Source organism: Cherax quadricarinatus, chromosome 56 (genome assembly GCF_038502225.1).
Source record: "Cherax quadricarinatus isolate ZL_2023a chromosome 56, ASM3850222v1, whole genome shotgun sequence".
Lineage (NCBI taxonomy): Eukaryota > Metazoa > Arthropoda > Malacostraca > Decapoda > Parastacidae > Cherax > Cherax quadricarinatus.
Window position 1 is genome coordinate 27,235,135 of NC_091347.1, and position 27,935 is coordinate 27,263,069.

General features: G+C 37.5%; 2 protein-coding genes across 5 annotated transcripts in view; one reads left to right on the plus strand and one right to left on the minus strand.

Moving 5' to 3' along the window:
* Positions 1-15,368, minus strand: part of CstF64 (cleavage stimulation factor subunit 2 CstF64) — a 39,320-nt gene extending 23,952 nt beyond the window's left edge. For both annotated transcript variants that reach the window (XM_053794039.2, XM_053794038.2), the window contains exons 1-5: positions 15,188-15,368; positions 12,022-12,100; positions 5,920-6,089; positions 3,987-4,204; positions 626-914 (exon numbers count right to left, since the gene is read on the minus strand). In XM_053794039.2, the coding sequence (XP_053650014.1) occupies positions 626-914; positions 3,987-4,204; positions 5,920-6,089; positions 12,022-12,100; positions 15,188-15,236 (805 nt within the window). In that variant the 5' untranslated portion in view covers positions 15,237-15,368. The remainder of the gene's footprint in view (positions 1-625; positions 915-3,986; positions 4,205-5,919; positions 6,090-12,021; positions 12,101-15,187) is intronic.
* A 2,296-nt stretch (positions 15,369-17,664) lies between these two features.
* Positions 17,665-27,935, plus strand: Yip1d1 (Yip1 domain-containing 1). Of its 3 annotated transcripts, none has more exons than XM_053794042.2 (2): positions 17,665-17,775; positions 25,133-27,935. In XM_053794042.2, the coding sequence occupies exons 1-2, from the start codon at positions 17,710-17,712 to the stop codon at positions 25,919-25,921; spliced, it is 855 nt and encodes a 284-aa protein (XP_053650017.1). In that variant the 5' UTR covers positions 17,665-17,709; the 3' UTR covers positions 25,922-27,935. The 3 variants fall into 3 exon arrangements, with proteins under 3 accessions (XP_053650017.1, XP_053650018.1, XP_053650019.1); XM_053794043.2 differs by having other exon boundaries at positions 17,772-17,902; XM_053794044.2 differs by lacking the exon at positions 17,665-17,775 and adding an exon at positions 17,786-17,842.

A 27,935-nucleotide genomic window follows, 5' to 3' on the forward strand; every position in this document is an offset into this window, starting at 1 on the left:
AGTTGGAAGTTGAAGGAATAACAGGGATATCATAAGTATTTCCTCATCCTCAAGGTGGTCAGAAAGTGGAATGACTTCAGCAAAGAAAAAGCAGACAATGTGCAATGTGGCTATATAGTATGCAGAAAATAATTTTGTAAATCACATTTTAATTTTATCTCACTGACTGATAGCCACATACTGGGTTAAGGTGTCAATATCCCAAACTGGTAGTGATTAGTTTAATCAGGAATTTAGGATATCAAAGATTAAAATAAAAAGAAAAAACTTCTAGATGGAAGTTATAACATGAAAATGTTTTATTTCCTACTTTGAATTAAGAATATTCATGAGTATTATGTAGAATCTGGTGAGTTCTGCCTACTTATTATTGCTCTTGAAAGCTCTACAGGATACCCCATGTTTTTGTTTTACTAAGAGAGAGACATAAAAATCTGAGTTCAATCCAAATGTCATCAGAAAAAAAAAACAAGGACTGTGAAACATTATGTACGTGTATCCATTTTTTGGGGAGATGCCTAATTACATTCGGTATACTAGGCTATACTATTAGTAACTTATTGTGAAATTCAGCATTATTAGCCAAGAGCATCAATAAATACACCTTAAACTAATAAATATTTACCTGGGAAAGGCGGACCTCGATTTGGCGGTGGACCAGGCGGTGGACCCTGAAAGTTCGTAGGCCCACTTGTCATTGGTGGTGGATAACGTGTGGGTAAGTTTGAGGGTGGTGGAGGTCCACTGTTAGGGACAGGAGGTAGTCCTCCATTAAGGGTAGGTGGGGCAGATGCTGGCAGTGGTACTGAAGCAGGTGGAGCCACAGTTCCAGCAGGCATTAAAGGTTCAACCACCTCCCGCCCTCCATGAAGTATCTGAACAGCTGTCTTAGGATCAATGATCCTCATAACTACCTATAACAATAAATTAACATTTACATACACAATATAGTAATCACTGTATACATAGGAAACGACCAAGATACAAGGAGGAATCAAATGCAAACAAGACTTCCTCATTTGTTGCTATATGTGTGTGCTATCTTGTCTGCATCTACCTCCCTTTATACCTTCTCATTAATTATACCACTGTGGCTTCAAACAGTATAAGATACAATGTTGTACATATGAAATATCTAGTACACAGCTTGAAGCTTCATGGTTTGCATACAATAAAGTAAAGATAATGAATTTTCTGCCACACACGTTCAATTCACAGCAGCTGGTACAGGGGTTTCAGCTCTTTCCTACCAGAACAGTAACCTAAATAAGGAAAACATATTCACCATCACTAGTTCCCTAGCTGTCTTTCCAAGAGAAAGGGCATCACAATCTAATGAATGATCAGACTGTAACATCCCCATTTATCTTTCAGAGTGCAGACACTGTACGTCCCACCCCAGAATTCAAGTTCAGTTAACTGGTTTCCTTAAATCCCTTCACAAATATTACCTGGTTCATGTATCAAAAGCATGTAACTCCACTCACATTTTTCTTTTTAGTAGTTATTTTTTATTTTCAACACGTCGGCCGCTTCCCACCAAGGCAGGGTGCCTAAAAAGAAAGATAAACCCAAAAAGAAAGAAAAAACTTTCATCATCATTCAACACTTTCACCACCAAGCATACATAATCACTGTCTTTGCAGAGGTGCTTAGATATGACAGTTTAGACGTTCCTCCAAACTGCCAATCTCCTTAACCCTTTCTTTAACCCTTTGAGGGTTTTCGTCGTACTAGTACGTCTTACGCGTAGGGGTTTTTGACGTACTAGTACTCATAAATTCTAGCGACCTCAAATCTAGTGGGAGAAAGCTGGTAGGCCTTCATATGAAAGAATGGGTCTATGTGGTCAGTGTGCACAGTCTAAAAAAAATCCTGCAGCAAACGGTGCATAATGAGAAAAAAAAAACTTTTTCCATTTTTTTTTAATAAATCAGCGACTTTGCAGTGTATTTTCGTATAGTATTTATTGTTGTATTCTAGTTTTCTTGGTCTCATTTTATAGAATGGAAGACATATTACTGAAATTGAGATGATTTTGACTGGTTTTACAATGAAAGGTGCCTTGAAATTGAGCTCAAAGTAGCAGAAATGTTCGATTTTTACCAAACTTCAAAAGTAAACAAATCATGCCAAGCGTGCAATACACGTCAACTGGTGAGTCTAATATTCTTTCACAAGTGCACCAATAATATTTATACCATTTTTTACACTAATGCAGTAGTCTGCATAACAGTAAATCTTATATTTTTTGTGAGAATAAAAATTCAAAGTGGAAAGCAAAAGAATATAAGAGGGGCCTTGAGACGTGACTAATGACTAGAGGAAATGTCATTTTAGTGCCAGGAATGTCTTTCTTGTTTATTCTGGACCCTATTCCGAAATTGGCATCTTTTGAAATTTGTGTGAAATTGGCAAAATTGCTAAATTCTGACCACTGTACTGGATAGTTGAATTTATAAATGGGTGGTTTCTTGCACCCATTCGATAGAAAAAATGGAGTTCTAGCGAAATATTCATGTTTTTTGTCGACTAGTACAGTGAAATTGGCCGAAAATGGGGCTCAAAGTGGGCAAAATCGCCGATCCGTAAACATCGCCGAGACCGCTAACTTTGCGAGAGCATAATTCCGTAAGTTTTCTATCAAATTTCAAACTTTTGGTGTCGTTATGATCGGGAAAAGATTCTCTATCTTTTCATAAGAGAAAATAATTTTTTTTTTTTTTAAATTTGGCCGACCCTGAGAACGAGTTTCGGAGAGGGCCTGTCGACCCTCAAAGGGTTAAAGTGCAGGCATTGTACTTCCCATTTCCAGTGTGGGTAACAGGTGTCACTTTTATTACCTCCTCCCCAACAATCCTAGATCTGCACACTAGGGGTGTCAGTATTAGTGGATACTGGTTAATTTTGATGGTATCATTATCAGATAATTTTGATGGTATCAATAGTGGCCTAAAATTGAGCACTGGTATCCCAGTATCAGTACTGGCAAAAATTTTGGTATTGTCCCATCTCTACTGCACACATTTACAGACTGGCAAAAACCTAACAAACCTAATATTCCACTACACCTCTGGTATCAGTAGCACATCTTACAAACTAACTCTTTTGGAAAAATACCTTTCTTATCTCCAAAGTATTATCAGTCCTTCTCACATTACATATTCAGATCTCCTCACTTGTCTAAGTAACCATAAAGAACAAGTACCTCACCAGCTCGAATATCATTTCCTTGTTCACTCAAGTCCCCAATGAACAAATTGCTTTTAAACATTAAACTGGCACTACTTTTAGTTTCCTCTTTACTGCAACATTTAAAGCCCATGTCTCACACCCATATTTGCCTCCATAGATAAACTTTTTTCCCTCCACAGATACCTCAATACAGCACCTACCTTTTTTTCCATGTCTATTCTATGGTGCCCCTCATTGTTTATAGACCCATCTGTCAACATGTTCCCTCCCAAATATCTACATTCATTTACTTCCTCCATACCCCATCCCTCCAATATGACATCCAATCTTTCTTGGAAGACTCTTTTGCTGCTTTCATCCCCTTACTCTTTTTGAAATTCACTTTTAATTCCTACTTTTACATAACCTAACGAATATACAAATAAATCTTTTCAGAGAGGGAATGCACTCACTTTCAACTAATTATACAGCAATAAATTCAATAGTGCCTTTCTTCCGTTGGACTTGGTTTCTGATATCAGAGACCCAATCATTAACAACATCCTTATTGCCAATTACCCAAATTGTTTATACGCATCACTAATCACACACTGACATAAATTTTAATGATAAAATTAATAAGTACAGTAAATAGTCAAACTAAATACCCAACATGCTACACAAAGAGTACATTTTTATCAACAGTTGTTGCAATGCTCAACAAATCACTTGAAACCAAAACCACCATAGACATCTTCAAAACCACATTTTATAATAACTGAGTAAAGAAAAACTTAACTCTATTTGATTACCTGAGCTTGAAGAAGTGCATATGCAAGCTGAGGGTTGTTCATAAGCATAGTGCGAGCCTCAGTAGGATTGTTTCGCACACATAGCTTCATTTGACGCATCAGTTCATACATCTGTTCAGGAGGCAGAGATGCTACTGCATTACTGATTGCTTCTGGTGCTTTGCTTGGCTCAACTTCAGGACCATAAGGAGATTCCACAACTGGGCCCATCATTAAACCTGGAAAAAGCAATATATAATTAAAAACCAAAACCAAAGAGATAAACAGATTTATGAATATTTTATATACACAAAGATATACCATTGAGAATGATCTTGAACCAACTTGGAGCTAAAGTACAGTACATTATAAATGACAAGAACCCTAACACACTCTTGTTTTCTTTCCCTTTATACAAACTTATAAACCTATACCAAAATTAGTTAATTCCTTTCTGTCATACATAAGAGTACAGCCTCTCCTGACACAAACTCACTACCATTATAGCATGCTCCTCACTCAGCAACAAATTTGTTTAACAGCTTGGTCTTAGGAATGGAACTCCGTCGTTAAGTGAGGAGAGGTTATATTAATCAAATGCACCAATCATTCTAAAATTATATTTCCACTTACCTTCTGAATTTCAGTCTTAATTTCACCCATTCATGCAAAGAGCTAACCACGTGGTAGTCATTTAGCGTTGCATGGAAAACCCTAGCCAGTTAAGCCCATGGCACTGATGGAACAAGTGCTCCACACACTCAGAAAAGATAACTACCCACAAGTGGCATAGCTACAAGGATTTACTTCAAAATTTCATACTGATGTAGTACTTATGCTTTGTATAGTTTTGCCATTCCTTCCACATTCAACCCTTTCATGATTTGTTGTTCTTTAACTTTACTATGATCCATGGAGTGTTTCTTTGTCTTTGGGTAGAGGGATAGGAAGGAGAGAAAATAAACAAATTTCAGATTTTTCATGTTTATTCATCTTAAGCAGTCATCTTCAAAATCCAAGGCCACAGAACATGTGTTCCTGGCTGATAAATTATACAGGATAAAGATCACAGTCTTAGTCCCCAAGATTATTTTCCAGCTAATGGGGTATGTCTCAAATCAACTTTCTCATGGAAAATGCAGACAATGTAGTATACCGAATAAATAAATTTACATATCAGATCAAGAAGTGTCAAAAAAATATATATCTACAGAAAAGTTCAAATAGGGAATGGTGTAAATCTATCACCTCTGTCATACCATAAACTAACAAACATCCAAGCAAATATGGGAATACAGTGGTACCTAGGGATACGAATTTATTTTGTTCTAGAAGGCTGTTCGAGTGCCGATACCGAACAAATTTGTTCCCATAAGGAATAATGTAAATTAGATTAATCCGTTTCAGACCCCCAAAAATACACTTACAAAAGCACTTACATAAATACACTTACATAATTGTTCGAGTTTTGAGCTGTTCGTATCATGAGGTACCACTGTATCTTCTTCTGTGAATGATATGGCTCAAGTGCTACTTGTGCATGAGTGATGTAACTATCAATAGAGGCTATGTGCATAAGTCCCTCAGTCCTCCTACAAGAACCCCGTGCTGTTTTCGAGGACAAATTAAGCAATTATAGACAGGGCTAATGTCGACTGATTCTAACAAGATTTCGCACTGCAAACTTTTTATTTCCATTTCAAAATTTCATTCTTCTTTCTGAAATTAATTTTCTTGGCCAACTGCAATATTATTCATATTCACTTAGTCTCAATTCCATATCTATCATCATTATTTTACAGAATACTGTAGAATTATATAAATAAATGAAAAAATAATTTATAAAAATTCTGACAAGTACTTTCCACAATTTATAAAAACGTAAAAATGATGTGTGAACCTAAAATATGTAAAAAGAAATTGAAACAAGAGGCAATACTTCATTAAGACTTACTTTGCATCTCCATCCTAGATTTTTCTGTACATGCATTGTCAACCCGTAGGGGACGCCCACCAATTTCATAAGAATTAAGATTGCGCATGGCAGAAAGAGCAGTTTCTTGATCCTTATACTCGCAGAATCCATAGCCTTTTGGTTTACCAGATTCACGATCATACATAAGCCTGAACAAATAGACCATGAAAGTGTCAGTCAGTTTACCTATAAGTAATTTTATTTTAGAGTACAGAATCATTAGATTATATTGTACTGTAAATGTTCATAATTCAACATACTGTACAGTATATCCTGCTAGAAGCTATTTGTATAAAGTAAGATTCAACTGCCTGCAGAATAAAACACTATCTACAGACCTCAGTACAATAGCTACATTTTAAAATTGAGATAAACAATATAAACAAAGCTAGATATACTGACAGCACATTGAGAATTATCTGAACTATCCTCATCCTCTTTCTGCACATTTATTCAAGGTAAAACAAGAAAGGAAGAACTAAGACTTGAAGAGTACTTTAACCAACAAGATCACCCAGTGCTACTCGCAGGAAAAATAAATGCAGAATATATAAACTAACACCCAAGGTAAAACTATGTGACAAAAATAAAAACCACTAGCACCAACAAGCACACAACACAAATAAATATAGGAGGGCCCCACTTATAGAGCAGGTTAGTTTCCAGGCTACTGCTGTGATGGGAAAATTGCTGTAAAGTGAATCATAGTCTTTTTTCACTCTCAAATGCATAAAAAAAAAGGCCTGATAACATGTTTACACTATCATATATTAAGTGAGCAATATAGCTAGGCCTTAAAAATGCATATACAGTACACACATTACTAACCTTAAAATATTTTGTCCTTAGCTTATAGTGAGTGGTGAATATGTACATTTACTGTAGGAAGTCTGAATAAATAAAGAATGGGTATAAATGAAAAACTTGTATTTAGCAAAACATTGTAAACCAAAGAGCTGTAAAACAAGGTCTGCCTGTACAGCGAACCTGCAATTTGATGGATCTCAATTTAGCCGACTTCAGAAAAATAAGACAAAATTTGCTAGGTCAACTCAGAATTGTTCATTTTTGTTATGAACAAAACAGTCTCTTCTCTATCAACTACAACTGCCACTACTAACAACCCACTTCCCTTTGTTAGTCTGTTAAATCTAAAGTTGATTATAAGTGGCATAGCAGGAGGAGGGGGAGCAGAGGAGAGGGGTAGTTGCTCCAAACCACATTTGACTTCTTTGCTTGCCCTTGTCGTTTTCACCTGCTGTAACCTTCCTAATATCATTAACATTCTAAAGCACTTAAAATGTACATTTGGTGATCATGATCAATCATTGAAGTTTAAAAGACTGTCACCAGAAGTTTAAAGTCTAGTGGGACATACCGACAATATCCTTATAAGGAACTGCATATTTTTTTTTTAAACACACAAACCATCTTCCACCAAGGCAATGTGACCCGAAAAAAAAAAAACTCAAAGTTTTTCTTCCTTTTACATTTAGTAATTTATACAGGAGGGGGTTACTAGCCCCTTGCTCCAGGCATTTTAGTCGCTTCTTATGACACGTAGGGAGAATTACACACTTTTTTTTTTTCAATAAGTCAGCCGTCTCCCACTGAGGCAGGGTGACCCAAAAAGACAGAAAATCCCCAAAAAGAAAATACTTTCATCAACATTCAACACTTTCACCTCACTCACACATAATCACTGTCTTTGCAGAGGTGCCCAGATACAACAGTTTAGAAGTGGGTAAAAATGTTATAGAGGGAGTAGTAGGTAAATTTGGGGTGCCAGGGATAAATGTAAATGGGGAGCCTTTAATTGAGCTAAGTGTAGAAAGAAATTTGGTAATAAGTAATACATATTTTATGAAAAAGAGGATAAATAAATATACAAGGTATGATGTAGCACATAATGAAAGTAGTTTATTAGATTATGTATTGGTGGATAAAAGGTTGATGGGTAGGCTCCAGGATGTACATGCTTATAGAGGGGCAACTGATATATCGGATCATTATTTAGTTGTGGCTACAGTTAGAGTAAGAGGTAGATGGGAAAAGAGGAAGGTGGCAACAACAAGTAAGAGGAAGGTGAAAGTGTATAAACTAAGGGAGGAGGAAGTTCGGGTGAGATATAAGCAACTATTGGCAGAAAGGTGGGCTAGTGCAAAGATGAGTAGTGGGGGGGTTGACGAGGGTTGGAATAGTTTTAAAAATGCAGTATTAGAATGTGGGGCAGAAGTTTGTGGTTATAGGAGGGTGGGGGCAGGAGGAAAGAGGAGTGATTGGTGGAATGATGAAGTAAAGGGTGTGATAAAGGAGAAAAAGGTAGCTTATGAGAGGTTTTTACAAAGCAGAAGTGTTATAAGAAGAGCAGAGTATATGGAGAGTAAAAGAAAGGTAAAGAGAGTGGTGAGAGAGTGCAAAAGGAAAGCAGATGATAGAGTGGGAGATCGACTGTCAAGAAATTTTAATGAAAATAAGAAAAAATTTTGGAGTGAGTTAAACAAGTTAAGAAAGCCTAGGGAAAGTATGGATTTGTCAGTTAAAAACAGAGTAGGGGAGTTAGTAGATGGGGAGATGGAGGTATTAGGTAGATGGCGAGAATATTTTGAGGAACTTTTAAATGTTAAGGAAGAAAGAGAGGCAGTAATTTCATGCACTGGTCAGGGAGGTATACCATCTTTTAGGAGCGAAGAAGAGCAGAATGTAAGTGTGGGGGAGGTACGTGAGGCATTACGTAGAATGAAAGGGGGTAAAGCAGCTGGAACTGATGGGATCATGACAGAAATGTTAAAAGCAGGGGGGGATATAGTGTTGGAGTGGTTGGTACTTTTGTTTAATAAATGTATGAAAGAGGGGAAGGTACCTAGGGATTGGCAGAGAGCATGTATAGTCCCTTTATATAAAGGGAAAGGGGACAAAAGGGACTGTAAAAATTATAGAGGAATAAGTTTACTGAGTATACCAGGAAAAGTGTACAGTAGGGTTATAATTGAAAGACTTAGAGGTAAGACAGAATGTAGGATTGCGGATGAGCAAGGAGGCTTCAGAGTGGGTAGGGGATGTGTAGATCAAGTATTTACATTGAAGTATATATGTGAACAGTATTTAGATAAAGGTAGGGAAGTTTTTATTGCATTTATGGATTTAGAAAAGGCATATGATAGAGTGGATAGAGGAGCAATGTGGCAGATGTTGCAAGTATATGGAATAGGTGGTAAGTTATTAAATGCTGTAAAGAGTTTTTATGAGGATAGTGAGGCTCAGGTTAGAGTGTGTAGAAGAGAGGGAGACTACTTCCTGGTAAAAGTAGGTCTTAAACAGGGATGTGTAATGTCACCATGGTTGTTTAATATATTTATAGATGGGGTTGTAAAGGAAGTAAATGCTAGGGTGTTCAGGAGAGGGGTGGGATTAAATTTTGGGGAATCAAATTCAAAATGGGAATTGACACAGTTACTTTTTGCTGATGATACTGTGCTTATGGGAGATTCTAAAGAAAAATTGCAAAGGTTAGTGGATGAGTTTGGGAATGTGTGTAAAGGTAGAAAGTTGAAAGTGAACATAGAAAAGAGTAAGGTGATGAGGGTATCAAATGATTTAGATAAAGAAAAATTGGATATCAAATTGGGGAGGAGGAGTATGGAAGAAGTGAATGTTTTCAGTTACTTGGGAGTTGACGTGTCGGCGGATGGATATATGAAGGATGAGGTTAATCATAGAATTGATGAGGGAAAAAAGGTGAGTGGTGCGTTGAGGTATATGTGGAGTCAAAAAACGTTATCTATGGAGGCAAAGAAGGGAATGTATGAAAGTATAGTAGTACCAACACTCTTATATGGGTGTGAAGCTTGGGTGGTAAATGCAGCAGCAAGGAGACGGTTGGAGGCAGCGGAGATGTCCTGTTTAAGGGCAATGTGTGGTGTAAATATTATGCAGAAAATTCGGAGTGTGGAAATTAGGAAAAGGTGTAGAGTTAATAAAAGTATTAGTCAGAGGGCAGAAGAGGGGTTGTTGAGGTGGTTTGGTCATTTAGAGAGAATAGATCAAAGTAGAATGACATGGAAAGCATATAAATCTATAGAGGAAGGAAGGCGGGGTAGGGGTCGTCCTCGAAAGGGTTGGAGAGAGGGGGTAAAGGAGGTTTTGTGGGCAAGGGGCTTGGACTTCCAGCAAGCGTGCGTGAGCGTGTTAGATAGGAGTGAATGGAGACGAATGGTACTTGGGACCTGACGATCTGTTGGAGTGTGAGCAGGGTAATATTTAGTGAAGGGATTCAGGGAAACCGGTTATTTTCATATAGTCGGACTTGAGTCCTGGAAATGGGAAGTACAGTGCCTGCACTTTAAAGGAGGGGTTTGGGATATTGGCAGTTTGGAGGGATATGTTGTGTATCTTTATATGTGTATGCTTCTAAACTGTTGTATTCTGAGCACCTCTGCAAAAACAGTGATAATGTGTGAGTGTGGTGAAAGTGTTGAATGATGATGAAAGTATTTTCTTTTTGGGGATTTCCTTTCTTTTTTGGGTCACCCTGCCTCGATGGGAGACGGCAGACTTGTTGAAAAAAAAAAAATAACATACCCCTCCAAACTGCCAATATCCCAAACCCCTCCTTTACAGTGTAGGCATTGTACTTCCCATTTCCAGTATTCAAGTCCGGCTATATAAAAATAACTAGTTTCCCTGAATCCCTTCACTAAATATTACCCTGCTCACACTCCAACAGCTCATCAGGTCCCAAAAAACATTCATCTCCATTCACTTCCATCTAACATGCTCACACAAGCTTGCTGGAAGTCCAAGCCCCTCACCCACAAAACCTCCTTTACCCCCTTCCTCCAACCTTTTCTAGGATGATCCCTACCCTGCCTTCCTTCCCCTACAGATTTATACGCTCTCCAAGTCATTCTACTTTGATCCATTCTCTCTAAATGACCAAACCAACTTAACAACCCCTCTTCAGCCCTCTGACTAATGCTTTTAGTAACTCCACATTGCACATATCAGAACTAATTTAAATGAATATTTGCAAAGCTGAAAATTACCAAATCCCTTTAAAAGCATTCACAATCAGCTATTTTGATCACCATAAAAGGAAGTGTTCAGCTAATTTACCATAAGTTCGAAACAATTTGTTTCCATTATAACACTATACAGTAAAAGGAAATACAGTATGGTATTTAGAAAATGTGAGCTGCTAAGCTATAATCTACGAAAAATTTTCATTCCAAAGTCAAACTTTGCAACACTTGAAATCAACTTAGTTTTACCACTGTGTGCATATGGGCCAATTTTACGTTTTTTAATGAAATAATTAACAATTAGTTGTCATTATGTTTTAAAATTATTTTATGGTAGTAAATAAGTTAATACCATAAAATAAGCCTTGTTTAAGATAATAAGTGGGGCTTTAAGGTAATAAGTGGGACCTTTTAAGATAATAAGTGGTACCCTTCTTAAATGCTCTCACCCTACAAAACCAAAACACTTGGCAGGAGATGCAACATCCCCCCCCCCAATGAAAAGCAGGGGCACCACAAGTACCTGGAGTATATCTGGAGAGGGTTTTGGGGGTCAACACCCTTGCAGCCTGGTCTGAGACAACACAATAAGTGTCAGGGGCCCAAGACTGTTCAGCTGCCTCCCAGCATACCAATAGACCCCTGGCTGTCTTCAAGAAGCTGGACAGGCACCTAAAGTCAGTACTTGATAAGCTGAGTTGTGGTTCATAGGTCAGTTCATGAGCAACCAGCAGTAAAGCTTGGTTGATCAGGCCCTGATCCATCATGAGGCATAGTCATGGACTGGGCCGAAGGGGCGTTGACCCCCAAAACTCCCCTCCAGGTATACTCTAGATATACCCTAATGTTAGAATTTGACCACACCACTGAATTACACCTAGTTAAAGCAACTTGCAACCATTAAAAACTAAATTTGTCAATATTATAAAACTCCAAAAAGTTCATAAAAATCTCTTCAAGTACCCTGGTAATTAAAGTGGCCAACAATGGTTTCAATTCATGTTACAAGTAAGTGTTTCTAACTAATTTTGTGATGTTGTACAACTATGCATATACTTACTTGAATGACAGCACAGGGCCAACCTGGCTGAATATGTCACGGAGTTTCTCTTCAGTTGCTTCATATGGAATGTTACCAACTGTCAAAAAAAAAAAAAAAAATACTATCATTAAATACTGGTACCCCTTTACCCATGACATACTTGTGACTGGTTTTGAGGACTGTACCCTGACAACCTGGCCTCAGACGAGGGTTTTGCTTACATACAGTTTACTAATAATATACAATGGACCCCCGCATAACGATCACATCCGAATGCGACCAATTATGTAAGTGTATTTATGTAAGTGCGTTTGTATGTGTATGTTTGGGGGTCTGAAATGGACTAATCTACTTCACAATATTCCTTATGGGAACAAATTCGGTCATTACTTGCACCTGAACATACTTCTGGATTGAAAAAATATCGTTAACCCGGGGTCCACTGTACTGACAACTATATATTGCATCTCATGTTAATAAATTACATAGAGTATCACTCAAATTCAAATTCATTATCACAGGATACATCTTTTGTGCAAATATAAATGACATTTAATGTTGCACATGGAAAACTCGGGTTATGCAGAACATTTTGGACAAACTTAAACTTAACTTCAAGGCTAAAAGGACAATAAATATTTTATGTATACAGTATTGGTCATTAAGGTATGCCAAGTGGAAGGCACCTGGCATATAGCGCTTTAATATCCAAAGTAATGCCCTACCGTGGTATGTTTTTCTGTAAGACAAAAGTTATGTTGGCCTGGCAACTCTAGGTGGGATGTCTCAGGATTCCCTAAGGCTCCATGACATGAGCAATGGAAAGTTAATGATTATAAGAGACTCCCACCATACTGAAATAAACTGGGAAGATCTAGAGCCAAATGGAGATTGAAAATGAGAGCTAATTATGTAGTCAGAGGTGGCAATATAAAATTTTCTGGGTCAACATATGTGAGACACTGGCGGCATCCTAAGTGCCTTCTAGACTTGTGTAGCTGAATTTATGTCTGTGGTCCCCCCCCCCCATTCCATGGGGTCTTGAGTGCCGAGTTTGTCTGAAATTTTTAGGAATTAACAAATTAATGTGGAAAGAAGTCACTGACTTGAGACAATTGCACAGATCCCTGGATTACATATGGCAGGCCAACAACCAAAGCAAATATTATTATTGTTATTATAATCATGGGGGGTACTAAACCCATAGGATTATACAGAGCATGTGAGGGGGCATGGAAGGTATTCAGGCTCAATTCAGGGAACCAGAGCACAGATCCAATTCCTTAGATCAAGAGCCCCTCACCATTGTCAAGGAACTTCCCTTGAGGGGGGAAAGCAAATGACAGAAGCCATCAACGTGTGAGTGTATTCAGTGAGGACCTGGTTGTAACAGTTCCTTGAGAATGGTGATATGCCCGTGCCAAAAAAAAAAAAAAAAATCTAGGGGAAATACGAAAAACATCCCAACTAACATTGTTATTGTTCACCCGAATCTTTCACGCAATGCAGTGACTGTTATGCAAGACAATAAACACCCCCTATGAAAGCAAAAGACTCGGGAGATGATGCAACATCCCCCCAATGAAAAGCAGGGGTGCCACTAGCACGATAAGAGACAACACAAAAAGTGTCAGGGGCCCAAGACTGTTCAACTGCCTCCCAGCATACATAAGGGGGATTACCAATAGACCCCGGCTGTCTTCAAGGAGGAGCTGGACAGGCAACTCAAGTCAGTACCTGACCAGCCGGGCTGTGGTTCATATGTCGGGTTGCATGCAGCCAACACTAAGTCTGGTTGATCAAGCCCTGATCCACCATGAGGCCTGGTCACAGACTGGGCTACAGGGCTGTTGACCCCCAAAACCCTCTCTAGGTATACTCTCCAGGTATCCACAAAATCTGCTGCTCAGTGGCTTTGCAAATGTGAGGTACACTTTCTTTGATGACTGGCCAGGACACTATCCAGATATGAATCCCACAAAGAACCTCTAGATTGAGACAGAGATCTACTGGGGGTAGGATATCAGCTCACTCCAATAACTTTAAGATGACATCTGTGAATCTTGGTGAAATTTACCACATGAAACCCTGAAGAATGTACATTAATCACTCCCTAAGCAGTTGAAGGATGTCCTTAAGCAAAAAGGATGACCTATTTTGTGGTCATGGTTTAATAAGTTTATTTAGGCACAAATCTACATAAATAAAATTATCATACATAGTAAGATATGTGGAAATTACCTAGGATAACCCAAAAAAGTCAGAGACAAAATGGGGAGGGGGGCAGCACACTTTAATGATGAGCACTGTATGTATACAAAGACATTAATGATATACATGTATAGAATAAGATAGATAAGATTTTGTTCAGATTTTTAACCCCAGAGGGTTAGCACCCAGGATAACCCACGAAAGTCAGTGCGTCATCGAGGACTAACTTATTTCCATTGGGGTCCTCAATCTTGTCCCCCAGGATGCGACCCACACCAGTCGACTAACACCCGGGTACCTATTTGCTGCTAGGTGAACAGGGCAACAGGTGTAAGGAAACATGTTGAAATGTTTCCACCTGCTGGGAATCGAACCCGGGCCCTCCGCGTGTGAAGCGGGAGCTTTAGCCACCAGGCCATGTGTGCATATGACTAACATATGCACACATGTAAGTAAATAAAAGCATAGCATGGTACATGTCAGTAAAAAATATTGAGTTAAAAGTTCAATCAAATAAGTTCAGGTAACTTTTTTTTTTTTACATTAGGGGACATTCAATACAATAACTGTCTGGATACAATGATTATTCCAAATAACAGATTAGTACAGTAGCTCTATAAGTTTATTCAGGTACAGGTGCACATAAATAATTACATAAATTATCATACATAGCAGCAACTGTGCAGATTACCTAGGATAACCCAAAAAAGTCAAGTGACTTATTTCCAATGGGTCTATCACAGCATCATGACCAAAAAATCACATACCATAAAACTACAGGCAGTCTAGATATCAAAGGGTTTTAAAGATTATTACTAAGTTAAAACCTTTAGGCTCTGTAACCAGGTTCAAGTATTGGTGTGAATTCTTAATGATTTGTCTCAATGAGTCATTCAAGTTTTCATTCGTCAAACTGAGACCTGTAAATATACACAACTCTGAACCCTTATTTATTTATCAGTCTGCTACCAACCAAAGACTGAACGAAGAGATTTCTCCACGACTGCACTCGTCTCACTCATTTTGGCAGAAGGAGACGAGGAGGGCACCAAGGAAATTAAATAATTGAGGAAGACTTTCTCTGGCGTGGGTTAAGCTCCACAACAACAAGCTGCCTCCTGGGGCCTCCCACCCACTCCTTCACATCCACCACCTGCTTCTTTCTGCCTTACTTACTCTCCTCTTTACCTACCTCGCTATCCCTTATATTAGGATAGGTAAGGTTTGTCAGGAAACAGGACGAGTGTTTCCTGACACGGGTCTTAGTTAGATGATGACCCACCTTTGGAGCTTTGGTCATCTGACCGAGGCCTTCCGCTGGCTTACCGGTCCACCCCTTTAAAAATTATGGTGTTATAACCATTTTAAGTTTCGCTATCCCTTATATTAACCTCACTATCCTTTATACCAGCTTCGTTCTCCCTTATACCGACCTCACTCTCCTTTCTACCAGCCTCACTCTCTCTCATCCCAGTCTCACTCTCCTTTTTTTTTTTTTTTACACAGGGTTTGACAAGGTTAGGTTAAGGATCCCTAGCATTATTGACAAGCTATTTACAGGTTAAGGATTCCTAACTTTATTGGCAAGATAAGAGCTGTTACCTACATCAGCTCATTTGAAAGCATTTTTATTGTTATGAGACATACAAGTAGGCATCAGGATGAAGTTGGAGCCATCTGTGAGCCAGCATTTTCATTTGATCAACTGACTTTATCTCGTTGACATCATTATGCTGTACGAATGTGTTCCATACTCGAGTCATCCTGGGTATATATGATCTCAGATGGAGTGATGTTCTGGAGAAGGGTACAGCCAGAGTGAAGTTGCTGCTTTCTGCCCGTCTTGTGGCATAAAAGCTTGTTTCACGTTGTCCTCGAAGTGGATCCAAGTGTAGTACTTTGACAGTATTGGTCTTGTACATAACAGTAAGGCCACCCACATCCCTCCTGTGTTGAAAGCTCTGCTGAAATGACAGATCTATCCAGGATGAGTCCAGGCGAGAGATGAGACGTCTTGCTCTGTTCTCTACTCTGTCAAGCCTTTCTACCAGCCTCACTCTCATCCCAGCCTCACTCTCCTTTCTACCAGCTTCACTCTCTCTCATACCAGCCTCACTCTCTCTCTCATCCCAGCCTCACTCTCCTTTCTACCAGTCTCACTCTCTCTCAACCCAGCCTCACTCTCCTTTCTACCAGCCTCACTCTCTCTCACCCAGCCTCACTCTCCTTTCTACCAGCCTCACTCTCTCTCATCCCAGCCTCACTCTCTCTCATCCCAGCCTCACTATCTCTCATCCCAGCCTCACTCTCCTTTATACCAGCCTCACTCTCTCTCATCTCAGCCTCACTCTCCTTTCTACCAGCCTCACTATCTCTCATACCAGCCTCACTCTCTCTCATACCAGCCTAAGTAAGTAAGTTTATTCAGGTATACACAAATACAGTTACATAGATTATCATACATAGCAGCATATGTGTAGATTAGATTAGATTTTGCCACCGAAGTGGCTAGTTTATTGTGCACCCCATATCCATCCTGTGGACGGTAGCGCGAGAGCATATGGATACACAAAAGGCCTAGGAACTAGGCCCCAAAGGGTTAACAGGAATACATATGGATTTATATCTACATATCTATAGTTCACTTATCTGTTACAAGCAAATTTAGGAAATTTGCTTAGTATATCTGGTATCTTATTTTCATTAATAAGATATCTTGACATGTCACATAGGTTATTATACTGTCTGTCTCTGTATTCCTCAATAAGTGGACAATTAAGCACATAGTGTTCAAGAGAGTGACCATATGCCTGATCACATAATTTACATTTAGTTTGATCATCATCTGTGTGTCTCCCAAACTGCCAGAAGTACTTGTAACCAAGCCTAAGTCTGGCCATATTTCTACACCATAGGAAGGTTAGCATAAGCACCACTGTGACCTAGGAATAAGGTGGTAGGAATAGGGTGGTAGTCAAAAGGTTACAGAGGTACATAATGGGCCCAGGGACTGGGCCCCAAAGTTTTGATAGCTGAACAAGTTACAAAGGTAATGAACTCCAGGTAGATCTGGTCACAATCATGACAAGTTACAAAGGTATTTACTTTGTTTTATAATAAAATTTATGAAAGTCCTATAAGTGAACATCGTATTAAAGCGGGTCGAGACCTCGTTCACATCCACCGTGAAGCTGGGTGATATATTTTTATAGTTTATTATATTATGAAAGTAAGCAGATTGTTATAAACTACATAGATATAATATTGAATATCATTTCTGAAACACATTCCAGAATCTTTAATTAGCTGGTAGCATTTCAGTTAAGTTAGATTATATATAGTATTTAATAACTCCTCATGGGAAGTATTGTAGACTAATACAATTTATAGGCATAAGGGAATATATATTAATCAAATGAAAATAATAAAAAAGAAGAATAATGAAGCTAAAGCTAAATTAGTATTAAAAATAAGTGATTATAATTATGAAGGTGGATGACCGCAGCCAAAACAGACAACTTGGCAGAAGTTGACAAGGAGAAGCCACTAATAATATTCACGGTGAGTTTTACTTAGACTTATCACCTGCACACTTCAAGTCAGTTTAGGAATTGACACTGAAGGATGGGTATGATAAATAGTCGCCATGGATACCTTATGGCGGTTAATTTTCAATAACAGACTGTAGGTAAGGGCGGGTCTCACACAGCAACAGATACCCAAGTAGGCGAGACATTTTTAAGGAAATTACTTACAGGAGAGAGCCGGAGGGATAGAAAACTCGTATATAATACATATTCCTTTTTACCACAGGGTTACCTAAGGCTTAATCTACTAGCTATCCCCCCGTGTTATTGTCAACCTTTTAATTTGTTAATTTGTAATGACAACATCTAAGATTAAGATTTTTATTTTGACAAATTACATGATTGTACAGAGGAATATAATAGTTGGGTGTACATGCCAAAAGCTCCTTTGTATGCAGAGCATTTCGGGCAAACTTAAAGATTAACTTGAGTAAGGAAATAATACATAGTTGCAGCGCTGTATAGCCCTTGTGGTTTAGAGCTTCTTTTTTATTATAATAATACATAGTTCATATGGTCGTCAGATGAGTTACAGTGAGTACAGGAGAATTAAAAACTATATCATGTGATGCTACATGCTTTTGATAAGTCTAGTAGAGACTTGTTGCACTATTGAATTAGTTAATAAAGATTACAGTATTACAATGTAACAATTTAAAACAATTTACAATGTGATGTATTACAGTTTAGTACTATTTAAAACAATGAAATTTGGTATTACACTGGAACAGTTTACATTATGATGTACTGTATTATAATCTACTACTATTTAAAACAATGAAAAAAACAGACATCCTAATTTCAAAGTAGTAAGTGGTTGAGCATTCATCAGCACAATATGAGCAGCTGTTGAGAAGCTGGTAGTGATTAGGTATGATTTGTCTGGTTAGTTTTGGCTGATGAGGTGATTTCTTATTTGGGTCTTAAACTGATTTGCAGACAGAGGTCCTTTAGTTTGTTCTGTCAATGAATTCTAATTCTTTGGGCCTTTTACGTGCATAGCATTTTTGCATGGAGAGAGATGAACATGGGGGATATTGAAGAGTGATCTGTGTCTCGTATTATGGTTGTGTGTTCTGTTATAGTTATCAAGGAGGAGTTTGAGAGTATAGTGTTCTGTGTATATAGTAGGCACAATAATAAGTGTGAATATTTTGTATATTTAGCAAGTTAAGACTTGAAAAGAGGTGGAGTGTGTCTAATGCAGGAGTTAGTAATCAGCTTTTTTCTGAGTTATTAAAGGCTTAGGGTGATTTGCTGTGGTTGAACCCCATGCACAAATACCATAGATGTGGTAAGGGTAAATGAGAGAGTGGTACAAAGCTAGAAAAGCTGATTGGGGTACATAGTACCGTATCTTTGAAAGTATGCCTACTGTTTTGGAGACTTTCTTGGAAATTTGCTGTATTTGTGTCTGAAATTTGAGACTGCAGTCAAGGTGGAGACCTAGAAATTTGCCCTCTGCCTGTCTCAAGATAGGTGAAACATTTATCAATATGTTTACCTGTACATTTGAAGCTCTGTTTCCAAAAAGCATGAAGTAGGTTTTGTTCATGTTGAGAGTAAGTTTGTTGGTAATCGTCCAAGTAGATATTTTAAGTAGTTCAACATTTACTGTCTGTTTGTATGGTTGGGTTTGGGTGAGAAAAGACACAAGTTGTCATCTGCAAATAAAATGGGTTTAAGGGTAACCCCAAAAAAGTTAAGACAAGGTGACTTATTTCCATTTCCTACCTATATATATTTGGTCAGCCCACAGCACCTTTTAATGGGGAGGGCAATAAAACCTCAGCACATTGATTGGTAATTGTTTACATTTTCCTGGACAGAGATTCTTAATTCTTTTAAATTATAAATAACATTCCTGGGTCAATATGTACTTTACAAGGCCTGGTCACAGACTGGGCTGCAGTGGGCATTGACCCCTGAAACCCCCTCCAGGTATACTCCTGGTTGTTTTTATTTTATCTAATTTCTTCAAAATTGTGTTGTGCTATAGTGATATATATATATACAGTATAAAGTATTTAGTGCCTATTAGAAGAGATCCTTTTCTGTACAACCTAACCTAATTTGACCAAACTTAATCTAACCGACAACCTAGGACAAGTGACTGACTGACTTATTTTTTCCCCATGGAATTGATAACATGGTTGTTATTTATATCAAATAATGGATGTCTGTCCCAAGAAAAAAATGTACTTAATGACCCATCTATGCTATCCATTCCTGGGGAAAAGTCGTTTGTGGAAATTGCTTAGGTGAAAATAGGCAAATAATATAATTTATGTAATTTTTTTTTATTAACTAGGTATTGAAATGGAAATGATTGTATTTTGGACAAATAGAAAAGAAGACTTATTTTTTTTAAGTTAATTAATGTAACTGAACCTAATCTAGTCTAAACTAGCTGTAAAATTGTTGGTTAGGTTGGGTAACATTGGGTTAGGCCATATGAACAAAAAAAATTTTTTTTGTTTTGCACCTAGGTGTAAAGTAAACATTGATTCATAGATTACAAGATCAAATAGTACCCTGGGTGTTAGTAGGCTTGTTGATCACATTCTTGGGAGGATCAGTGGACCCCAGTGGAAAGATACAAGAATGACTTCAGAATTTCTATATAGGAAGGATTTGCGGGGTGGCGTTGTAGTTAGAAGGGGATCTATGAGCCTAGTCTTGAAGCTGCATTTGCAGAGCAAACCCTGTTTTTACTCCGTATATTACAAATCGGTTATAATAGCAAAGTTTTGTAAAGATGCTTTTGTTCACACTTCATGAGTGAAAGAATTTTAAACATTCTTTGCTGATTTATTATGATTACATATAACTGTTATTTATTATTGTTCCTATTAATATTTTATTTTTATTATTGGTAGTACAGTATTTATTATTTGGGGTGCCATTGGCCATGCATTGGGGCTTTCTTGGGTTATCATGGATTACTAACCCAACCCCTCGAGCTAATCTGAGTAAAATCTATAATCTCCCTATATTAAACACACGTACAGTGGTACCTCGGTATACGTCCGCTTTGGAATAAGTCCAACTTGGAATACATCCTGTTTGGACAGGGAAATTTTTGCTTGGTATATGACCTTTGTTTGGAATACGACTCGCGTGCTAGAACTTGTATGGGTCAAAATGAGTCATGATACTGCGCGCTACCCTTGGTTTACCCCTCTCTCGAGACAAAGCCACGACTGCCCACTGGCGTCAGTATGCCTGTTGCTACCATTCAGTGAACAACCCACACAAACTCCGAGAATTTTCTTGTGATTTTGTGTTTTCGTATAAATTTTTAGTAAATTCATAAACCATGCATTCTAAGAAAGTTAATGAGAAGAGCCAAGCAACGAAGAAAATGGTTAGGATCATCATGGAGGTGAAAAAAGAGGTTGTTGAAAAGTATGAAGGTGGCATGTGTATCCGGGACTTGGCTGCTGAATGCCGTATGCTGAGAACAATGGTATCTACGATTATGAAAAACAAAGATGTTATTAAATTGGCAAACGTTGCAAAGGGGGTGAAATTGATTACCAAACAAAGATCAGAGACATTAGAGCATGTTGAAAAATTGCTTTTGATCTGGATAACAGAAAAACAGTGTGCCAGTGATAGCATATCAGAGGCAGTGATTTGTTAAAAGGCAAAAACTGATGAATGCTAGTCTTTTGAAAAACAAAGCAGGGATGAGCCAAGAAAGTGAAGCGTTTAAAGCCAGCCGTGGCTGGTTTGATAATTTTAAAAAGAGGACTGGCATTCAGTGTTGTGAAGACTTTGAAGGCTTTGAGGCTGTCTATAGTGGAGGATATTGTCTCTCTGGGCAGGTCCATGGCTCTGGATGTGAGTGATGGTGATGTGGAGTTAGTGGAGGGGCACAGAGAAGAGCTGACCACTGAAGAGCTGCAGGCACTTGAGAAGGAGGAGCACAAGACTAAGATGGATGCATTCTGAAGAGATAGAAGAAGCCCCTACTTCATGAATCGAGGAAAGCTTTGTCAAATGGATGGACATCAAAAACTTTGCAGAGAAGTACCACCCCAACAAAGTCCAAACAAGCCATAATAGCGTTGTCTGGAAAGACCAGATGATGTCACATTTCCGAACATCCTGTGGAGAAGGCAGAAGCAAAGTTTTTTGGACAGATTTTTAGTAAAAGTCGAACCTGGTGAGCTTCAACCAGGTCCAAATAGGGAAAGGAGATAGAAAAGAGAAGAGGACTCTCCTTCCAAACAATAACATTTCCTCCTCCTCCTCCTCCCTTCTCAGCACTATCCTAGTAGGTACTCGATTCTTTTCAGCAAAGTCAAGTGATGTTAAATTTACATTAATTTCATCTAATTCTTTTGTATTCATGTATGTATTTTAGTATTAAGCAGTGTTTAAATTACATATTTTAGTATTAAGCAATGTTTAAATTATTTTATGCAGCCCCATCAGTGTATAATATGGGATTTTTTTTTCATGGGAATGAATTAATCGTTTTCCCTATATTTCTTACGTGAAAATTCGTTTGGTACACTTCCTGTTTGGTACAAGTCCAAGGTCCTGGAACGGATTAAGGACATATACCGAGGTACCACTGTACAGTGGACCCCCGCTTAACGATCACCTCCAAATGCAACCAATTATGTAAGTGTATTTATGTAAGTGCGTTTGTACGTGTATGTTTGGGGGTCTGAAATGGACTAATCTACTTCACAATATTCCTTATGGGAAAAAATTCGGTCAGTACTAGCACCTGAACATACTACTGGAATGAAAGTTCGTTTACCGGGGGTCCACTGTATTTGTTTTCATACATAAATGAAATTAAAATAAATTATAATTTTTTATTGCTGATCGAAGTTGCCTAATTACATTTGTGATAATCTTTCGTATTTGCTTCTGCTTTTTCTCAGCACTAAGACACTAGTTCATTGGGTTGCTATTAACAATGCCTTCTATGCAGAATAAGACATTACAAAGTCAATCTTTTTATATAGGATTGATATTATATTTATATGTACTTTGCAAATTCAATAATTAATGAAAATATAAAATTCATGAAAATGTAAAAGGCTTAAGGGCTAGGTAAGGAATTAACAGAGAAAGGGAATTTGTAGATAACAGATAGGTGTTGTTTCACCTACTCTCGTATGCTTTCCCCCCCCCCCCCTCAAGGGAGGTTCCTTGATGCTGGTAAGTGTTCTTGATCTAAGGGATTGGACCTGTGCTCCCCTTCCTTCATTTAAACTACAATGCCCTCCATTGCCCTAGGCACTGTGTGACTTTTATGGGTTTAGCACTTCCCCATGAATGTAATAACACTGTGCTTTTCATCTCTGACATTTGTTCCCTGGTTGAAAATTTTGTACAATATTACTTACTACATGTGAATAAGTAAGGCTACAAAAAAAATTCACTGCTTCAGATAGATGTGTAAATGGCCTCAATAAAACACACTTTTAAGATGTATTAAAGATGGCTGCTTATTTGGAGAAAGACATATGTATGTACATATATTCACAGGTGTCATAAAGCATCTTTGGAATGGGAAATTGTTAGGTCCAGTGAAGGGAAGCATAGCTCAAATTCTGTGAATCAAAGCCTGTTGCTGGCCTTGAGGCACTCCTTGGACAGGGTATGAATACAGTACTATATGTAAAATACAATATTTCTATTGATAATGTTAAAGCTAATGATTTACAGTATTGTCTTTGTAAAAAATAATATAACACCATAGTTTATTATATTGTACTTGAGCACCTACCTCCTATATTCCTTACTGTTATTGAATTTACAGCTTTCCAGACTATGCTTGCAGTTTACATATTTTTTCAAAATGCCACTCCTTATGTCCACTGCTAATTTGCAGCTGTTTATTACTACATTACATTTATTTTATTTCATTATTTATAATTATCAAAGCATTTGCCTGGAAATTTGCCTAGAAATATATGTCAACTGTATTGTTGACTGTTTTGGAAACCCTTTTAAGTGCTGTACCTTCACTCTTGTTCGGAATATTCTTAAATTTTCATATTTTTATTGTATGCTTTTCCACACAGATCCACTTATATAACTTTTTAAAGTTTAATTGAACCCTCAGAACTCCCCATAAGGTATGCAGTATTACTTATGAACAGAATAGAGGAGCCCTGCAGTGTGCCTATTGGCTTATGCTAGGCAGGTCTTTCTCACATACAACCATTCTTGATCATATAACTGCCATAACCTATTAAAGCTTCTCAAGATATTAGTTTCAGTGATGGTACTTCGTAACTTGTTCTACTCGTCATCTCTTTGGAGAAGACAACTTTTATTCATATTAGTAATCCTGGAAGGTTGATAATCGTGTATAACCCAAGAAAGCCAAGCAATGTGAATTATTTCTGTTGGTATCCTTTTTTGGGATCTACTCAGGATGTAACTCATAACAGTAGACTAACTCCAAGGTATCTGTTTACTGCTTGTTAACAGGCAGATGTTGGAAGACTTGCCCACATTTTCTGCCTCTCAGAATTTGGCTCTGGATACCTAAGACTGCAGGTCAAATGTGCTTCTCCTGCACTTCTGCAACAAGGTGCCTTTATCATCCCTTGATGATGATAAAGGAAATTGTTTGTTACCTTAAAGAATCTGGTTACTCCTTCTTTCAACTCGGCCAGTACACTGGTTCCCTTTCTGATGGCTTTCAGTTTATTTAAGTGATTAAGGTAGGTCTTTTGGGTAGGTAAGGTGAGAGCTCTTCAAAGTTATACTTCTCAGTAGTATCCCTTGCCACCCCAAATTGTCCGAGTACATTGTACAGTAACCGCATCTCTGGAAAAAATATTCCCTGGCGCTTGTTGATGTAGTTGGCAAGTGAAGGAAATTAGCACTCTTTGATAGTCTTCTACTCCTCGGGTAACTAATAGTTACTGCACTTTTCAAATTCCAGAACAATAAATATATCTTTTCAGAATGTGATGCTTTAAACATCTTGAAAGGCTGCTCTTAAATGCTTCTAAATTGTGAAATATATACATGTATGTGGAAAACCCTGGGCGTATGAGCTGAAGGAAAACTGTGGAAGGCTTTCTTTTATGGCATTTGTAAAACTTGTGCAGCATTTAAATTTAATTACGTATACTTTTGTTTTGACAGTTTTTCGTCTTTGAAAGTGGAATGAATACCTCTTCAAGCTCTAAATCTTTTCAGCATTTTTAATTAAAATTTCTTTGATAAGCATTTTAAATCTCTGTTGAATGAACAGTGCTTTGTGATGGTTACTTTATAAGCAAATTCTTAACGTGTGTTAAGACAATTAAGTTCTAGCTTTATTTTAAAAACGCACTTGATTGCAGATGTCATACAGCTGGGATCAACAGCAGCAGCCGTATGGGAGTGGTTGGGGAGACCAAGGAAGCTTTTCTTATGACATGGGCTCTTCAGATTTTGGACAGGAGCAACAGTTTCAAAATTTTGAATATAACAATCAACAAAATCAAGGAGTATCTAACCCATCTGCTTCTTACAATAGTGGAGGTGGCCAGCCATCCACATTCTTTACACCAGGACCTTCCATCATGACACCAGGCATGAGTCCAGAATCCCCTGTTGAAGATACTTATTCTTTGGAGGATGAACCACCATTATTAGAGGAATTAGGAATTAACCCTGATGCTATTGTGCAGAAAACTCTTACAGTTCTTAACCCAATGCGTAGAACTGATCCTACCATACTTCAAGACACAGACTTAGCTGGACCTCTGGCATTTTGTTTGGCTTTTGGTAGTTTTCTATTACTCTCTGGTAAAGCCCAGTTTGGATACATATATGGCATTGGACTGCTGGGATGCATTTCTATGTATGGACTCTTAAATATGATGTCAATGTCAGGAGTGAGCTTAGGTGTAGTTGTAAGTATATTGGGTTATTGCTTGTTACCTATGGTGGGTCTAGCTGGCATAAATGTTTTAGTGTCTTTACAAGGGCCTATGGGTATTGTACTCACTGGAGCAGCAATTTTGTGGTGTTCCATATCTGCATCAAAGTTGTTTGTAACAGGCTTATCCATGGACCACCAACAGCCTTTAGTTGCTTATCCATGTGCACTTCTCTATGCTGTATTTGCTCTCATTACCATATTTTAAGTGAATGTATGCTTATCTAATATAAGAATTTGGAACAAACTTATTTTTTCTTTCAAAAGTAACCTGACCTCGTATCCTTACCCAAATAAACGAGCTTCAACTTGTTTGAAAGATTCACAATGTGTGAATGAAATTCAATTCTGTAATTGCCCATCTTTTTATTTGTTTGTTTTACAGTAACGCTTGATAGTGATGTTTTATATACAGTAGTGCACATCATACATTAAAAACAATGAACTTTTATATGAAGTTCACATGTTTTAGAACCTTTTGTCATTTTCTGTTACGTGTGGATTATGTATAAATGTTTGCATAATGTTGCTGTTAACCTTATCCACCCTTTAAGTAGCTGCTATACTTATTCAGTAATCCCTCTCATTATTCTCACAAATAAAATTTTCTCTGAATCTGAAATTTTCTTTCAAAATTGAAGCATATATATTCTATTTTAAATCTAATTTGCCCAATAGCACAACTTTAGAAAAAGTCTGAACAAAAAGTGCTTTCTAAAATTATTGTAAGTGGTCTTTTTTTCTTCAGAAAAAATCAGCTTCATTTTGGGAATCTCTTATTTTTCATCTTAAAGTATTTACTATAAAATTATGCATGTATACCACATGATATATTTTAGATTATAACTGCCATTTCAGTATCATTCAATTTTTTTTTAATAACTATTAAAGAAACCCTTTAATCTTTATTCCCTTGAATGCTGCTACCTTGAGGTGTGTATCCTGTGGAATCTTTTGTATATACAATAAAGGATTTCATATGTTTGTCTTTAGGCATTTGAAAGAGCAATTAAAAAAATTGAGAATGCTCAAAAATCACACTCGTTAGCCAGCTGCTATAAAAGTGTAGTTTGAAATATTAGAATTAATTACACACACACACACACACACACACACACACACACACACACACACACACACACACACACACACACACACACACACACACACACACACACACACACACACACACACACACACACACACACACACACACACATACATACATATATATATATTTATATTCAGTGGAAGCACTAAACCTGTAGGAGTCATAAAGTGCCTGCAGGAAGGGAAGGAAATCAGGTTAAATCCAAGGAAGGGGAGGACATGCTCAATTCCTTGGATCAAAAGTCCCTCACCAGTGCCAGGCAAGGCTGGCAGTACGGCACAGCATTTTTTTGTTTTTTTGTTCCCATCAAATACTGTGGTGTAATTTTGTACCATACTTAACACAAATCACCTGTACTGTACCATTCTGCCAGCCTTGACATCAAGGAACCTCCCTTGATGGGAGTATTAATATCAAGGGTTTAATTTTTTAATGTAATTTGCAGATCTTTGTGGATAATGCCAATTTAGTCAGTAATTACCCCTGTTGTGAAATTTCTAGTTGTAGGGGGAGGGGGAAATGAGGTACATATTGTACTGTATATATTTTCCTTGTAAATATACTCTAAAATCAGCAGTGTACAAAAAAAAATTAAATACACAGTAGTCCCTTTATGATGAGAGTATATATAGTTAATGAATCATCATAGCTAGATTGAAATCTTGTAAGTTTTTTAAATCATGCTACCATAAAAATATATTCTTTATAATAAATTTGTTTACATTTCCAATCCTTTTTGTTGCATATAGTATACCAAATTTATAATCTCAATCACTATCTTGGTAAAAAGGTATGTGCATGGTACAGTACTAAATCTATAGGGAATCAGACCACATCTGGGAAATATGTAATTAAGAGTGGGCCAAGGGGAGAAAAGCTCCAGTTCCTTGGATCAAGAATTTCAATGACATCAAAGAACCCCTTGAAGTGTTGTTAGGCATGTTAATAATGTAAATTTATTTTAGCCCATTGATTTTTTTCAGTAAGCATTATATTTTAGAAAGTGTAATTAATGTATTTGTGTGTTGAAACTGATATACAGTGATATAAATTTTTCAAATTTAGAAGATTCCAAATACATTAAAAAAAAAAAAAAAAAAAAAAAAAAAAA